Raw genomic sequence first — 17,156 nt, forward strand, 5'->3', positions numbered from 1 at the left:
CCGCGAAACAGCGAGCCTGCGAAAGGTGAGCGGCAATGGAGCAATTCCAGAAGCACCTGTAAAAGGCCACTAGGTGGCTGCATCACCTTGCAAACACCTTCGTGCTCCATTTTGTCTCCAAAGGTTGAGTTGTACATTACACATACACTCCTGATCAATTGCAAAAATGTACATTACGAAGTAGAGCTTAGAACCTCTGATCTACTCCACTTGAGAACATTTGGGGATGGATGGCAAGGGAAGTTTACAAAAATGGACATCAGTTCCAGACAGTGGATGCTGTCCGTGAAGCCATCTTCACCACCTGGAGCAACATTCCCACTAGCCTCCTGGAAACACTGGCATCAAGCATGCCCAAACCCATTTTTGAGCTGATGAACAAGAATGGCGCAGCTACTTACTACTGAGTCCTTTTTTTCAAATTGTATTCGTATTTTTGTTTTTTTTTAAGCTATGGTCTTACAGTTTTGATCAGCTGATGAGCAGCCTATTTCACTTTCATGCTTGTTTGCAATAAATTGCATAAATTGTCCCACAGCCCCACACTCAGCATTAGGATTCATGAACAACATCTGGCTTGTTTTTATTCATATAACCTAATCATACTCTACTTTATTCATAAAAACAACAGTGGTGCAAAATAGCAAACGCAGCATAAACAAAAGAATAAATACTATCTAAGGCACCGTATACAAAAAACAGGTCATTTGTAGGGGCGTCTTTCGTCACAACTCATCAGTGCACCTGACTGACGTAAGTAACACGAAAAGTTTGAATTGAAACCACTGTGTTAGGGACAGCATTTATTAACAATGCACAAGAATTTGGGTGAGAATGTTCATGTTAACCTAAGCTGGCTGACTCATAAAAGACACGGCTTTGCTGCATTTTGCATGACCGACTCACTCAAAAACTGCAGAAGACTTAGGACATTTTAGGTTGATTTTGCATTGATCGTATTGGGCCACAAACAAATGTGTTTTAAATGAGCTATAGTGAAAATATGGAACTGTGCAAATATGTTTTTGTTATGTTATAATGACCATACTGTATATAACAAGCAGGTTGTATTGTTAACAAAAGCAAGAGTGGCAGCGTAGCAGTTTGTCATCTGTGTGAGCGAGCAGGCTACTACTTCCTGGTTCATGGAAGATGATGAATGGCAGACAGGCAGCAGCATGATTCTAGAGGATGGGTGCTTCCATTGAAGCTATAATGAAGTTGGAAACACTAGCATCACGTTTATCCAGATTCTCACCAAAACGTAAAGGCTTCTGACCTGTACCGTTTTTTTATGGAAATCATTTTTTGCATCTTTCTGTGCTGAATGAGTCTGTCTTGCGATGTCAGCATGACTGCCGTGAAAAAATGTCATTTAAATACCACAGCTAGCGGCGGCCTGTACTGTGCGGTATTAGCACTAAGTGTGCTTAAAATACTTCAACAAACTGTTTGCCTGGCTTCCTCTTCCTGCACCTTTCTTCTCTCTGGCTCGGTCAGGTTTCTTGGCCGCGGGGACCTTCAGAAGCGGCTTCCGCTGCTTCCATTCCGTCATCAGCTCTGTCTGAAGGTCAGCCGGTAGCTCAGAGAACACTTTAGGGTCCACGTTTACTGGCAGCTCGCAGTCACATGACAGCCTCTTATCTTCCGCGACGGTCTCTCCAGGAAGCGCGCTCCCGCCCGGAGGCTGCTGCTGATGCAGCGCGGCACATCCGTCAGATGGGTCCAATTCATAGACCACACATTCATCTGTATTGTTTATATTTCGGAAAGTTGGGATTGACGTTAAGGGGGGCTCTGAAGGAAGGTGACACGGCTGACGGGTGCTCTCGGGTGACTCCAATAAAAGCTCCTTTTGGATCTCCACAGGGAGGAGGCTGAAGACATCTGGGTCAACATTTGGAGGCAATCGATGTGTCGCAGTGATGACGGTGTCACCGTGGTCTCGACATGTGGTGCTGCTGGGTGACGTGACAGGATGGGACGCTTCCGCCGGGACAAAAGTGCTCTCTTTGGTTTTGGCCCAGAGCGTTGCTGCATCGCAGCTTGGTGGGCTCTTTGTGGTCTTCTCTGGAGTCGTCTCGCTGGGTGTGCCGAGACGATTATCTGCACCCGGTCCTCTGCCAGCCAATGAGGAGCTGTCCTATTGAGGAACATGAAGCCATAAAAGAAGACAACGGCTGTGTTGAGTCATTTTCAGTTGCATCATTGCGTACATTTTAGCAATCAAATGCTATTTATTTATTTATTTATTATGTAGTGCAGGCGGTGCCCATTAAGTCGATTGGGAAGGGAGTGTGGGTCGATTGCACAAACGTCACTTTGTAGATGTCATATGGTATCAGTCAGCTGACATTAAGCTCCCCGCAGCTATGGCGAACAGACGTTCATCTTTCATCTTTATTATTCTGATTACGGATACACTAACTCAGCGGTGGGACGCCTACATCGATAACAAAAGTTATGCGTTCACTTGTCGCGGCTAGTTATGTAGAGAAAAAAAAAGTATATTGTTTGATCGCTTTGCTTCTCATCATGAACTCCACGATAGAAATGCATGTTTTTCTACTCTTCCCTTTCTTGAACTATTATTTCATGATGGATAGGAAAATGTGCCCATTGCTGAAACTTTTTTAATATGTTGCCTTGACTTTGGCTGCATTGTCTTTTGCGTTTTCTTGTATATCTGTAATGTTTGATATCAAATGCTAACTGGACATAATACATGAACTGTGTGTCTAATGAACGCTACGTAGCTATTTTGACTGACCCATTACTTACTTATGTACACAACTATTGAGGAATTATGTGTAATTACCTTCATTGCCATAATGAATTGAATTGTGAAATATTTGTGACTATATCTGCTACTTTGATTACCTTTAAAACTGTGAATGTGAAATACTAATCATTAGTATTTAGTATAGTAGTAGTATAGTAGTACAGTAGTTCGATCTTAGGGAAAAACTAAACTAAACGCTAAAAGCCCACAGCATTTCATTATGTGGAATCCAATTACGGAACGGACTGAGTAAGGAACTCAAACAATGCACCAAGATGAGCCAATTCAAGAAACAATACAAGCAGTTGATGTTTGCAAAATACAAGGAAGAAGAGTCTTGAACTTGTTTTGTTATGTTTGTCTTTATTTATCATTATTTATTTGTCGTTACACGCTGCACGGTGACTGAGTGGTTAGCATGTTGGCCACACATGTTGGTCCGAATCGCCTTTGGGCATCACTGTGTGGAGTTTGCATGTTCTCCCTGTGCGTGCGTGGGTTTTCTCCGGGTCATGCATGTTAGGTTAATTGGCGAATCTAAATTGTCCATAGGTATGAATGTGAGCATGAAGAAAATAATATTAATTTTGGTAGCTACTGTATGTAAAAGGATAGCATGGGCATTTACCAAAAAGAAAACATCATGTCTGTTTTACACCAAGACACTTACCCGTCTGTGTGTTTTGGGTGAGGAGCCGTGCACAAAGAAAGATGTGATGGAGCCCCGCCCGCTGGCGGAAGGCCCTCTTGTCTGTAGGTTGCTGAAGCACACGTTGATGAGGGTCAGGTGGAAGGCCGCGTGGGTGTCCACCATTTTGGAGAAGAGCTTCATAGCTACGGAGACCAGCTGGACCACTGCGTCGTCGCTGCTGGCTGATGGATATTTCAGAACGTATATCAGCTAATCCAGCCAAACGTGTTGATCTGCGGGCTTCTTGGACGACTTGAATGAATGTTTCACAAAGATTAGCTGAACATTGCAGTAAGTGCCTCAAATAAACTTCAAAACGCAGCTATCTCAAAGACGTTTGGGTTCATTGTTCTTGCTTGGGTACAGGAAAACAATACTGTGGGGAAAAAAGCTTCATCGCAACCTTTAAGGTGTCTACTGCAGGGGTGTCCAAAAGGGAAAAAATACAGTTAAACCTAAGACATTTTTCACAAAAAGCAATCAGGAAAAAATGGGGGAAAAAAAGGGCAAAGACACAAGAAAAAGTTGAAATTTTGATACTAATTATTAATACACAGTCAGCTGAGATGTAGGCTTCTTTTTTATTGAAATATAAAGTAATCCCCCAAGGAGTCCTGGGAGCAGGACCTTGGAACCATTTTGCCTGATGATTATTGGCAATTGTTAATGCGGTTAGTCACATCTCCTCTATTTGTGCAAGACACGGCCTGTTGCAATGCAAGGAGGTGGTGCACAAAACTCACTACACCGATTTGAAACGGTCTCGGATCTACCCCAATAAAACCAATGTGTGCAACACTTGTAAACAATCTCCAGCAAACCACTCTCACATGTTTTGATTTTGTCCCAAGCTTGACACATTCAGGTCATCAATCTTTAATACTCCTAATAAAGTGTATCGTGCCGATAGCTTTCCCAAGCCCTATTTGGCTTTGTTTGGCGCCCCCTTGCAACCAATTGCACGTAAATCCATGCAGATGGTCTTAGCCTGTGTTAACCTGCTGGCCAGACAACTTAGAGTTCTTAATCGGAAACTTCCTCAGCCTCCTTTACGTGGCAGGTGGATCAGAGAGCTGTTACTCTCCATTAGGCTTGAAAAGCTTAGATTTCCCCTCAATGGTTCCATGAGTGCATTTGAGAAGATGTGGAGATCTCTTTTAAATCATATTGAGTCTTTGGCCCCTCTGCCTGGCTGTGACGACTGAGCCCCCCCAATTTCTTTTTGGTTTTTTTTTGTTTGTTTGTTTTTTTGTTTTTTTATTGTGTTTCTGTGTGATGATCATTTATCTTTACGGACAGACTCTTGCTCTGTACGCTTTTCACACTTGTGAACAACTTGTAATGTCCTTTTGGGTGTGGGGTGGATAGTTGGGGAAGGGGGGAAAAACAACAGTGGAAGTAGTTTTTCGTTTGTGTTGTTGTTCACATCTTCAACTGGTCTCTTCACAGTGCTACTGTGCCTGCATGTTTTAAATCAGCTATGATCATCCCAGTGCCCAAAAAAACCCAACATCACCTGTCTCAACAACTATAGGCCCGTCGCTCTCACCTCCGTTGTCATGAAAGTATGTGAACGTCTAGTCTGCAGGCTCCTGTCACACATCACATTAGACCCTCACCAATTTGCCTACAGGGCAAACAGGGGAGTTAATGACGCTGTTTCACTCTGTACTTACTTCATTCTGCAACAACTTGACTGTAAGTCCACCTATGCCCGTGTCCTATTCATTGATTTTAGCTCAGCCTTTAATACCATCCTGCCTATCAGACTGTATAATACTCTCCTGCCCATGGGTGTCAACCCCCCACTCTGTAACTGGCTGCTCAACTTCCTGTCTAACAGAACACAGTGTGTTAAAATCCAAAACAATATTTCATCAACCAAGGTCCTGAACACCGGCACGCCACAAGGTTGTGTGTTATCACCCCTGTTATTCTCCCTATACACCAACAACTGCATATCCAATTCTCCATCTGTCAAACTCCTAAAATTCGCAGACGACACCACAGTTATAGGCCTCATACACGACGAGGATGAAACATCATATTGCGACGAGGTCAAACACCTAGTACAGTGGTGTGCAGCCAGCAATCTTACACTCAACAAATCAAAAACCAAAGAACTCATAGTGGACTTCAGGAAAAAGGCAGGCCAGCACATCCCCATCTGCATTAATGATCAGGTAGCGAGTTGAAGCGAGTTGACTTTCATTCTTTAGGCACCACCATCCATCAGTCCCTGTCATGGAACCTTAACACCAGTCTCATCATTTCAAAAGCTCACCAAAGATTACACTTTCTCCGACAGCTGAGGAAATTTGGGGTCAGTCAAACAGGCATGATCCATTTCTACCGCACCACAATAGAAAGCGTGCTCACCTTCTCCATCCTGGTCTGGTATGGCAATACCACCAGCCAAGATAGGCAACAGCTGGAGAGGGTGGTACGCAGGGTCTCTAAAATCATTGGCCACAATCTTCCCACATTAGCCTCACAATACAACACCAGAATTGCCAGGAAAGCCAAGAACATCACCTCCGACCCCACTCACCCAGCACACCATCTATTCACACTCCTACCATCAGGTAGAAGGTACCGGAGAATCACATGCAAAACCACACATTCTAGGGACAGCACCTACCCACAAGCCATCCGCCACTTGAATATGCACTAACATTACAGGACTCCATCACCAACCTACTTACTACCTCTTCTGCCTATTTTGCACGCTGTTACTCCAGCAGCCCTGTACAACCATGCACTTTTACCATTGCACTTTTTCAATGTTCGTACGCTGTTATTCCTGTCTTCTATGTACTGTTTTTGACCCCTCCTTGGTTTTGTCTCTCGAGTTGTATTGTCGTGATTGTATTGTCAAACTGTGAGCACACCAAATACATTCCTGGCAACTATATACCTATACTGTTGATATGGCTAATAAACTTGAAACTTGAAACTTGTTTTGCCACTTGTGACAAGTCGTCCAATAAAGAAAGCTGATTAAAATATACAGTAATCCCTCATTAATGTGTTTTTTTGTAGAAAACCTGTTTACGATCTTCTAAATACATTTTTTAACATTATTAGAGCCATCTAAACATGAAATAACACCCATATAGTCAGCTACACATTCGTTTTCAGTCAGAGAAAATACGCCATTTAAGTCAGTTTACCTTGTATGGGAGCAGAATCGATGGCGGACAGGAAGTGACGTTGGGGATTCAGAGTTGAGTTTAGCTTGTTGTGGGCTATGGCCGCAAAAGTAACCCGTGTTATTAATATTATTATATTATTACTATTGTCCCTGTTGTGAGAACGTACAATAAAATCCGGTTGTTCAAGTCTGGTGCTCAACTATATTAGGTAATACAAGTGTAAAGGTGACTATAGGGGTGTTATTTCATGTCTAAAGGTCTCTAATAATGGTAAAAACAGTATTTAGACGGTCATAAACAGATTTTCTATGCTCCAACTATAAAAATATTCTATTTCTTAATATTGAATCCTACTTGGCACGTTGGGGTCTGGAACCAATTAATAGCAATAAACGAGGGGCGACTGTCGCCCTTTTACACACAGCTGGACTTGACAACTACTGATTGCAAAATTGGTTGAAGAACAACCTCAAAAATGTTTAGACAAATATCAGTCAGGCTTGTTCTTACCAGAGCTGATCTTCTGTCCGACGTGGTTGGGGATGGGACACTGGCGGCTCTCCCGGCTGTGCCACTTGTTGGTCGCCGAGTATTTACGGATGGTGAGCCGGAAGGTGTGAGGCTGCCTGCCATCTTTGCGCATCCTTAAATGCAAACAGACGTCCACCAGTACAAAAGGTTTGGCAGCCAAAGAGATTTTATGAAAAACTCCTGTGACCTCTCTATCAGGCTGCTCAGGAGCTGCTCAATCTTTTCCATCACTTCTTTAGCAGATGACATTTTCTTGAAGGAATCTTCATCGCTGAGAGACTAAAACACAAGGACACGGCCTTGTACACTGACACTTGAGTGTGAACACCCCATAAAATGTTGCACTGTACCTGGGGGGCTCCGGTGGGGGTGACTGGAGAATCATCCACGCCAAGCGATAGATTCTTCAGACGTGTTGCAGCCGGAGCTCCGAATTCTCGCACCAGGTCAGTCGGAGGGAAAAGCTGCAAGTCTTGGACGCTGACCAAGCCCAGGGCTTGAAGCCTCTTGGCAGTTTGGTGACCAACACCTGAGGAGACACCACGGTCCTGAACACACGGCAAAGTGCAAACAATACAATGGAACTTCTAAAGCCATGGTTTTAGATCAGTGGTTCGGGACTAGGCCTGTCACAATAATAGATAAATCGATTAATCCAACGATTCGATAAATTGACATGTGCGTATATGCGTGTGTTTCATCTGCTCGTCTCTCTGTGCCACACAGGCTGCATGACAAGAGGGTTCACTCTGTATCTGTCGGTGCACATTGGTTCTTTCGTGGAATGAACACACAGAGTGGGCCCTCATCTCATTCAGCCTCTTTGTGGAGGCGGGGCTACTAGTGAGTGGATAGAGAGCGTTAAGCAGTGAGCTTCGTGAGGCTGCATACGCTAACATGAAGAAGGCGCAGAAGCGACGGTTTTTGAGGTGACTGCCACAGCCGCCAGCCACAATGTGGGAACATTTCGGTTTTAAACAGAATGAGCACGGTGAGCGCATGAACACAGACGACCGACACGGACAGTTTTCTCAACTGGGAAAAAAAACTACCGATGTAGGTGCCTCGGGCAGCAGGAGCCTTCGTCCCGACAGTAATGCTTTCTGAGGTGGTTTGGTCGGCAAATAACAACAAAACAGTGCAAAATGGTGCGCAAAATGTGTTACGATGGTGACAGCTTGACCCTGGAACAGATTCTTCCCTATGCTTTGACGCTTCATACCTGGTATTTTACGGAGGCCACTCAGGGCGCCCATTATGTCATCAACGCTCTCCGGCAGCAGTGTGGTTTGCTGGTTGGGTTTGAAGGTGCCCGACACCAGTTTGGCCAGCAGCTTGTTGGCGGCGATGCCGGCGCAGCCAGTTAGCCCCAGTCGGCTGTGAATGGCCTCTCTCAGCTCGGCGGCGACGTGCGACCCTAGAGCCAACTCTGGATGGCTGCTAGCTTTAGCGTCTGCATCTGCACCTGGGCGGAAAAGACATCATCGCTTGCTTACTTAGTTTAGAAACACTCAAGTGGAACGCGACTTACTTGCGGTGTTGTACACGTGGCCTTTAAATGAAAGGTTGGCCTGCGGCGTGCGTGCCAGCCTCCTCGCTATCATCTCTGTGATGTCCACATAGTTCTCGTCGAAGCCAAGCCTCTCGACCAGCGGACAGAACGACAGCAGCAGGTCTAGGTAGAGGACAAAAAGGAAAAGGGCAAACACTAGTAGTTGTCTTCATGAGTGGTCAGCTTTATCTACATCTGCGCGCACTTTAAAATGTTGCTCAGCTGTTGGTGAGAAAGCACTGCTCTTTTCAATGAACTCATCGGCGCTATTAATGCCGGATGAGCAGTTTGCTCCTTGCCGCTCTTACAACATTGGTTCTGTTCTGTGTTGTGCAATATACTTGTTAATAAATGGCCATGCGGTTAACGAGAGCTACAATTTCCTTCTCCGCTTTCTCATGCACTCCAAATCATTATTAAAGCTTTAAAAATATTTCTTTATTAAATACGGCATAAACCTTATGTTTCTCCGACAACAACTTAGGCCTACCTGTTACTTGATAGGACATTTCTCTATAGTGGGTCAGGTCTTCGCCTTTCACCAGCACCAGCTGAGGACACTTGTCCTTAGCATCAGTGACAGACATCAGCTTGGCGACGCCCTGCTGCCTCGCCACGTAGTTACAGGTGACGATGATGTACTTCTGCTGAATGCCTGATAGTATCAGAAACAACTATGTGTTATATTTGTGGTCATGCCTTGTAAGATATCCTCCTGCGACCCCAAAATGCTGTTTTTTTTGCCCTCTTTAGGGGACAGGCGTTTCATACCCTTGTTGGGTATTTCCAAAACGGCTGCCACACTGTAGTGACCAGCGTGTTTGATGGGCACGCCATTTAAATTCATCCAGTTATTGTGTTTTTAGGCACGATAGTTTAGAGGTGGTTTTGGTGACAGAGTAATTTTAAGATACTGAAAAACAACACATTTTTCTGATGTATTATGTCCTCTGATGTGGACAAGTGGACTTACTACTAGGGATGTCCCGATCCGATCGGCTACCGACCCGCTGTATTTTGAAGATCGGATAATATCGGCTTCCGCCACGAGATCGGGCAGGTGCAGTAATGTGCCTCAAAGCTGGCTGCCACTCAACTCCTGCTGCGCGCAAGAAGAAGAAAACCCAACACCACCATGCACACATGTTCGTGGTGTACCATGGTGAAGCTAGCGGTACTTCCCCTGTGCTCAGACTTTTGTGTCGTGGTGCGGGGAGCTGGCATGGGAAGTGCCGCTGTACAGCGGCGAAGCTACGTGGCAGTGGCCACCGATGACTCACACTTTCAGGTGTTAACTTATTGCCACCCCTATGGAGTAATGGCTCCAATTTTCTGGCTCCACCAATGCCGCTCTAACCACTGGTTGTTTATACTAGGGACCGTCAATAAATTACTATTGCGTTGAAGAGAGTTTGTTAAAAAAAAAGTCATATATAATAAATCACACCACAAATTGATCTATAACCATGTCGAATGATCCCTACCCTAAAAGTATTTTGCACGCCCATTTTTGCCAATTTGATCTTTTATTAGATGGACTTTTATTGGCTCTTTTATTGGATTAGGGGCCTGACTCACAGAGGTTTGTTACAGAAGCCAAACAATATTGTTGGTCATGCTGTGTAACAAAAAAGTAAATTCAGCAATGCTTTGGTTGCTCTAGTTTTAATGCTTTGAAGAGCTATTTTCTTAACCATATTCAATTTCACAAATTCATGTTTCTAATAAAAGGTTATTATTAAAAAAAAAAAAAAAAAAAAGAGATCGGAACCGGATCGGATAGGCCAGACTATTAAAAAAATTGGATCGGAAGCCAAAAAAAAGTGGATCAGACGTCCCTACTGACTACCACTACTCGGCCTACAAGTTTTTCATATGAAATGCAACAAATGCATCAAAATGCCAAAATGCATGTGTGTAACCAACAAGAAAAAACCAACAAAATTTCCATTTCACTTTTTTTTTTTTTACATGTCTAATGTTAATATGACTGTAAAAATGTAATACAAAAAATAGACAAATTTACATTGCAAATGTGTTTGTTTTATTATTATTTTTTTTAATTTTTTTTGTCTTCTTCCTCTCATTAAAACAGTAGAAACGACGATGGATGAAATAATTGCCCACAGCCAAAGAAAATTCAGAAAAAAATTAAACTGATTTTCTGACAAAACAAATATTGTGGCATATTGTTTTGTTTTACTTAATTCAATGCATTATTTTTCTGGTTCTCAGGAGGATATATGAAAAAGTGAGTGAGTTTATACCTAGAGGGACGTCTCTCAAAGCTGGGTTTCTTAGCATCTCCACCTGAGCATAGAAGCAATCCAGGTCAAAATGCAAAATGACTCTGTGTGCAGGCGTCGTGGTCTTAAGGAGGTTTAAGGAGCCTGAAATTGCCAAGAAAGAAGATCACAACAAAATCTTAAGACTGGAGGGAAAATTACAGGTATTTCACACTGGTTATGCAACGGCATCAATTGGCGGCTGGATGACATCTTGTGGTCGTTGGGCTGCAGTAAGCATCAGTAAAGGGCTGTCATTTCAGTTTTTTTGGGGTCCACCACTTGGCTTTTTTCTTCCATAACCCTCGGGATCTTGTAAGACCTTTTTAAAAATATTACCTCGTAATATAGAGCTCAACAATTCTGCCACGTACAAAGACAGAAAGCGTTTCTGCCTTTGCCATTAGGAGGTCATGACAGTGTGAATGTCTGACAGAAAATGTCATGAAAAACTGATGTTAGCACAGATTTTGGACATTTTTCGACCACGGTCTTACACTTTGATCATCAGATGAGCGATCAACAGCCTGTTTGAGTTTAAATGCAGTTTTCAATCAATTACATACGCCCTGTTTTTGCATTTCCCTTTTCTTAGTTGAATTTTGATGCTCTATTCACAATTTGGTTACCACCGATTATGTCAACATCTGAATAATTAAGTTTTAAGATTCGGTTCAGTGTGTGTGTGTGTGTGTGTGTGTGTGTGTGTGTGTGTGTGCGCGCACCTGTGTATGTCGAAAGTCATCCAGTTCCAAGCTTCGAGTGTTTTTTTTTACTTTACCTGAAACAACAAATGGCGAATCTTTTAAATCTTGCTTCCATTCGGTTTCATCCGCCTCCACCTCATCTTCACTGTTTTCCATTGCAAGCATGACAAAATCTAAGTTATGTAGGTGCTACAACGTGTCAACTAAGTATCTATGCTAGCTGCTAGCTAGTATGTTATGCTAGCTGTAGCAGGTGGCAGTGAGTAAGAGTAAGGAGAGGATGTTGCGTCCAAAAGCAGCGCCATCTGCTGACCAGGAGGATTTACTGCAAGGCAATTTACATTATAAGAGAAAATACTAGTGGGTCATTCAAGTTTGTCTTAGTGCATTAAATGTTTATGATGAAGTGAAATAACGTTTAACAACGAGACTGCTAAAAATGTTCTTCTTATTAGCTACAACAGTTTTTTTTAACGGCCGCCCTGAAGGTTATATAAGTGAGATTGACCCCGCAGTCTAATTCCGTCGTTGTCGTCTTGCGAGAGTTCGAGGAGTGATGTTCCCGTCGTTCGGCCGTTTCGCTCGGCTCACCTGCCCTTCCACCGGGCGCTGCGAGCGGCCTCACTGCTGGTACAAACATGGCAAAGAAGAGCGACTTTTGTTTGGGGCCTCATCATCATTATCTTCGTCGCTGAACGACGTAACAGGTGAGCGCCAGCAGGTGTGCATTAAAGTTGGTTAACTTGTGGTACCGCTTTATTTTATTTTTTTTTGTATAGCTAGTCGAATGTTTTTTGTTCTTTTTATTTAATTGCAGTTATGTTTAAATTCGCTGTATTACATGTATTTCCCCGAATGAAGTTAATTGAACTGAAAACATGCAGCGGTTGCTTGCTAGCATGTTGTTTGGCAATGTTGTTTGGCTAAGTCAATGTTATCGGGTCCACAAACCGCCTAAAAATAATTACTCCAACTGCTATTGTATAGCTTCAAGAATTCATTTTTGATGTTGGGGTGCCGTCAGATTTGTACGCATGGCATCGTTTTGTGAACCTTAAGGATTTATTTCAAGCTAAATCGCGAATCTGCGGATAGCTAACAAATGACGATTTCCAAGCGGTGGGCCGTGGTAGATACCGCAAACTGGTATCGATCCGTTCCCTGGTAAATGTGGGGACAGTATTACCGATATCACTACTGATACGTTACTTTTTTTACTTGAAACCTTTAAAGTTAATTGAGTTTGCCTTTTAATTTGGTGATCATGATTTATTTATTTCTATTTAAATGTATTTATTCAGTACAGTGCACATTAATTAAGAAGTGCGATGCTCCTGTACAGGCTGTAAAGACCCAGTTTCGAGCATATTTGCTTATTTTCATCTGTAGTCTTGAGGCAGGAAAATAACAATAGAAAAATTACAATATCACGTAAAAACACAGGCGCAAAACTGTGTCATGTACTTAGAAAGTGGAGGCGGAATCAGAATAAAACTGAGGACAAAGATTTTAGGCAAACAATCAGTGTTTGTGTCAACAAACTTATTTGTGAACAATAAATAAACACAACAATGAAAGACAATGTAACAATATCAATCAAATATTTTATTTTCTTCTATTACATTCAATTATTTGAGTAAAATAAAGCCAATTGTGCAAAAATAACTAAGCAAAAGCAAACACTACTAATTACTGTCATTCCAATCCTTTGGCTAGCTATGCTACAAAATTTTGAAATATGTAAAATCAAGTCTGTGATTGTCTCTGATAAAGCATGACTTGAACTTTTAATTTGATACCTCATTCACTTCTGTACCCCAAAAGGCTGCGAAAATCTGTTTTTAAAAGTCAGAGTAGTCAGTTATTTTTTTTTAATAATCCAAAAATATTATCGATGATAGGAATGTATCAAATCCACCAACATCCACATCCAGAAAATCATTGTTTTTTTTTTTTTAAGCATGATTTTGTTATATTTAAATTATCCATATTTTATTTGCATTTATATTTACAATCAAGGCATCCATATTGAAATCTGGGCAATAAAAACGCAACATGTAGTAATTCCGGGTTTAAAAAAATCTGATTTTAATGAAATTTCATCTGCAGATGGATATTACAATGAATTAATATCATATATACCTTTTATATTGTCCTGAAGCTTCTTTTCATGAGTTTGAAAGGCTTAAAGTTGGACTTAACATTCGAAGCATTCGTTTGAGTCATGTGGTCCAACACTTAGTATAAATCCCATACAAATTTGAATATTGAAAATACATCCGATACATGGGGAAAAAAATAGCATTTTAAGGACGTCGCCATGGGCTCCAAATCTTTTTTGCATTGCTACTTTGGCCCCAAATCCCTGTTGTGTGCAACGACTTATTCCCTGAGTTTGTAAACATGTACTGTAAACTCAAGGATTTCCAACTTTTTCGATGTATCTCTCAAATATTACTCAAGTCTGTCACAATTCATCCTGATTAGCCAGAGTGATTATCGCACAGGTGCAGGTATGCCTTAACAGACCTACTGAAGCCTGTCTTTAAGTCTTGCCATTTATTTTCCTTCTGTGCAGGTGGCCAAGATGTCAATCTGCCTCCCGTATGTCAAGCGCATGTCAACCAGCTCAAAGACGAGTCCTCCCGGGAGCTGGAGCGCCTGAAGAAAGAGATTGAAACGGTCAAGTACGAAGTGGCGCTGGAGCAGAGGCGACTGTCGCGCTATCGCAGCGCCGAGGCCGCGTCCAAACCTGTTTCATCAAATGGTGAAAATGCAAACAAGGGATCATACGGGCACCCGTCGAGCTCTGATGGTTTCAAAGCGCTCTCCCGATCTAGGAAGTATGTGGTTGACAATTCCAAGCCAAGAACTGATTTGGAATATGACCCCATGTCCAACTATTCGGCTGACTTTGGATCTTACAAGTCGTTGGGTAAGGCTCAAAAAGGCAAAAGCACACACCAAAAACCAGTCAGCCATCAGGTCCCGCTATGCTGCCCCGCCTCCACTGGGACGCAGGATAACTCCGATGATGAAAGCATCCTGATTATTGACATGCCACCCTCGCCTGCCCCAGCTCCCAAACATGCCAGCTGTGATGCTGACGCACCGCAGGACACAAAAAAGCAACACGAGGAGATTGGTGCCGTGCATGAGGTGAGAGAGGACTCTAATGAAGGCTGTGAAGCGTCTGCTGGAAGTGTGATTGACTTGACCCGATGTCTGGAGCACCTTGGCGGAGAGAGTCCTGAAGCAACATGTCTCCAGTCTTCTGAAGATAAATCCTGCAGCACTTTGCAAGCACGAGATCAAAATGTAAATCGTGCTGTGATGGAAGAGGACGACGACTCCGTTTGTGTTGAATGGTTCAAGTGTGGTGCCCCAAATGCTCCACAGAACTCTCTTCTTTCAGACACCAGCCCATACCTCCCAAGTGTTGTCAAGCCCACCCAGAAAGCTCAGCAGACCACAGAGTACAACTCTTCTCTCCCCCCTTTCACGCCTAGCACTGCCAACTGCACTGCTGCTCACAGCCACCAGGGGCCAGCAGAGCCATCTCCAGGCAGCAGCCAGCTTCAGACTGAAGCCGAATCTTCTCCCGTATCCTCCAGTGAGCATCCTTTGTCAAAAGCTGCTAAAAGAGAAGTTATCGTGATTGTCTCGAGCTCTGACGAGGAGGAAGAGCAGGGCTACCCTGGGTTGGATCTGTCGGACAGCGACCCTGAGGAGGAGTGCTACCGCATCTTCATGGAGGCAGAGGAGAGTGCCAACCACCAGCAGCCCGAGGTGTCTCAAGTTTGTACTATCAAGTTTATATAAAAAAAAAACAAACACTAACGTTGTTGTTATTAGATCAAACCTATGGATGTGGCCAAACTTGACATTTCGACAGTCACACCCCAAGAACAACCAGCAAAGAGGAGGATTGCGCATGAGGCCAAAGATACAGAGGTGTTCAACACTCGCTACAGCACATATGTGAAATCTCCATGCTACAATGCTGTACAGACAGCACCATGTGGACAAAAGGCTTGTTAAACTATTCATTTATCATCCAGAGGGGCGTACTGCAAAGTGAGTTTAGTGGGTTAGCGAGGTCGAAAAAAGCGGTTTTATCACCATGGTAACTAGGGATGTCCCGATCCACATTTTTTGGCTTCGAACTGATCTGATTTTTCTTGCCGATCCGCTGCAGATTTTATTTTATATATTTTTTTAATAAGCTTTTGTTACATACATGAATTTGTTGAATTGAATATGGTTATGACAATAGCTCTTTAAAGCATTAAAAATAATGCATCCAAAGTATTGCTGAATTTACTTGATTACACAGCATGACCAACAGTGTTTGGCTTTTGTAACCAGCCTGAGTCAGGTCTCTAATGCAATAAAAGTCTTTTAGGCTAGGACTAATCATTTGGTTATTGATCAATTTGTGGCGTGATGTTGAATATATATATATTTTTTTAAAAACTCGCTTCAACGCGATAATAATTTGACTGGCCCCTAGTATAAACAACCAGCGGTTAGAGCGGCACTTCTTGTGCGAGCTCCCTGCACCATGACACAGCTGCCCAGGCACAGTGAGGGGGAACTTACCACTGTGGCTACAGAGGTGAGCATCCAATGCGACACTAACTTCACCGTGGACATGTTTGCGTGGTGGTGTTGCGTTTCCTTCTTGCGGGTGGCAGGAGTCGAGTGGCAACCATCTTTGAGGCGCATTACCGCATCTACCATGTTGGAGCGTGACCAAGACTTAGGAACGCTATATGGCAACTGGTTCAGCCCGATCTCGTGGTTGAAGCTGATATTATCCGGTCTTCGAAATACAGTGTATCGGCAGCCGATCCCGATCCTGAAGATTGGATTGGGCCATCCCTAATGGTAGCTTAGGCTAACCTCATAACCTGGTCCTGACTAGGTTATGTCATCATAATCATAATCATTGGTTCCCCACTACTTTTAATTTAATGGAGCGCAGACCGCCATCAGGCGGCATAGTTATCCAGCATTTTTTGGATCAGTCTTTGATATTTTATAGAACCTGTTGGCAACTTGTCCTGTATCTTAAGATGATTTCTCAGTGGGCACCCTCCCTCCAGCTTCCAGTGGCCAAGAGGAGACCACAGCCGCAAATCCTCGTTCCTCTACGAGGGCCGGCGACGCCTCTCACGGCCTCCCGGCTCGCCGCCACCCCAAAGATTCAGCAGATTCAGCAGAAGGCATCCATGGTGACCGCTTCTGTGAAAGGAGGCCAAGCGTTCCTCTCCTCCTTTGGCCAGAGAAGGCAAGAGAGCCAACCGGCAACTTCGACTCCCGCCGCCGTCAACGCTTCGCCTGCTGCCCGGCAGAACCAGAGTTTGTTAACTTTGCATTCTGTTTTTCTTGTAGCTCTTTAGAAGGCAAGGTCAGAGGCCACAATAGTGTATGATAAGTGTGTTGTCCAA

The 17,156-nt window shown here is 43.4% G+C and overlaps 2 protein-coding genes across 7 annotated transcripts in view; one reads left to right on the forward strand and one right to left on the reverse strand.

Moving 5' to 3' along the window:
- Window positions 1-12,240, reverse strand: poli (polymerase (DNA directed) iota). 4 transcript variants are annotated; one of them, XM_054772331.1, is made up of 10 exons: window positions 11,778-12,143; window positions 10,979-11,101; window positions 9,202-9,366; window positions 8,691-8,834; window positions 8,382-8,624; window positions 7,510-7,688; window positions 7,347-7,438; window positions 7,139-7,272; window positions 3,453-3,655; window positions 1-2,143 (listed from the first exon to the last, which is right to left on the reverse strand). In XM_054772331.1, the coding sequence occupies exons 1-10, from the start codon at window positions 11,866-11,868 to the stop codon at window positions 1,421-1,423; spliced, it is 2,097 nt and encodes a 698-aa protein (XP_054628306.1). In that variant the 5' UTR covers window positions 11,869-12,143; the 3' UTR covers window positions 1-1,420. The 4 variants fall into 4 exon arrangements, with proteins under 4 accessions (XP_054628306.1, XP_054628307.1, XP_054628308.1 ...); XM_054772332.1 differs by having other exon boundaries at window positions 1,638-2,138; window positions 3,453-3,725; window positions 11,778-12,240; XM_054772333.1 differs by having other exon boundaries at window positions 1,954-2,138; window positions 11,778-12,237.
- zgc:152968 (uncharacterized protein LOC564848 homolog) overlaps window positions 11,925-17,156 on the forward strand; it is a 17,218-nt gene continuing 11,986 nt past the window's right edge. The window contains exons 1-4 of one of the 3 annotated variants that reach the window (XM_054772329.1): window positions 11,925-12,410; window positions 14,282-15,492; window positions 15,559-15,657; window positions 16,812-17,067. In XM_054772329.1, coding sequence (XP_054628304.1) covers window positions 12,260-12,410; window positions 14,282-15,492; window positions 15,559-15,657; window positions 16,812-17,067 — 1,717 coding nt within the window. In that variant the 5' untranslated portion in view covers window positions 11,925-12,259. The remainder of the gene's footprint in view (window positions 12,411-14,281; window positions 15,493-15,558; window positions 15,658-16,811; window positions 17,068-17,156) is intronic. The other 2 variants (XM_054772330.1, XM_054772328.1) reach the window with 2 other exon arrangements.

The sequence above is a fragment of the Dunckerocampus dactyliophorus genome, chromosome 4 (genome assembly GCF_027744805.1).
Source record: "Dunckerocampus dactyliophorus isolate RoL2022-P2 chromosome 4, RoL_Ddac_1.1, whole genome shotgun sequence".
Lineage (NCBI taxonomy): Eukaryota > Metazoa > Chordata > Actinopteri > Syngnathiformes > Syngnathidae > Dunckerocampus > Dunckerocampus dactyliophorus.

What these genes read in the sequence shown, in the direction of transcription:
- poli (XM_054772331.1), bottom strand. Translation starts at nt 11,868, where the DNA reads ATGCTTGCAATGGAAAACAGTGAAGATGAGGTGGAGGCGGATGAAACC. An exon ending in AATGTCCTATCAAGTAACAG is followed by an intron (nt 8,835 to 9,201) that starts GTAGGCCTAAGT and finishes TCCTCTACCTAG; the next exon opens with ACCTGCTGCTGTCGTTCTGT. An exon ending in TGGCCTCCGTAAAATACCAG is followed by an intron (nt 7,689 to 8,381) that starts GTATGAAGCGTC and finishes GTGTCTCCTCAG; the next exon opens with GTGTTGGTCACCAAACTGCC.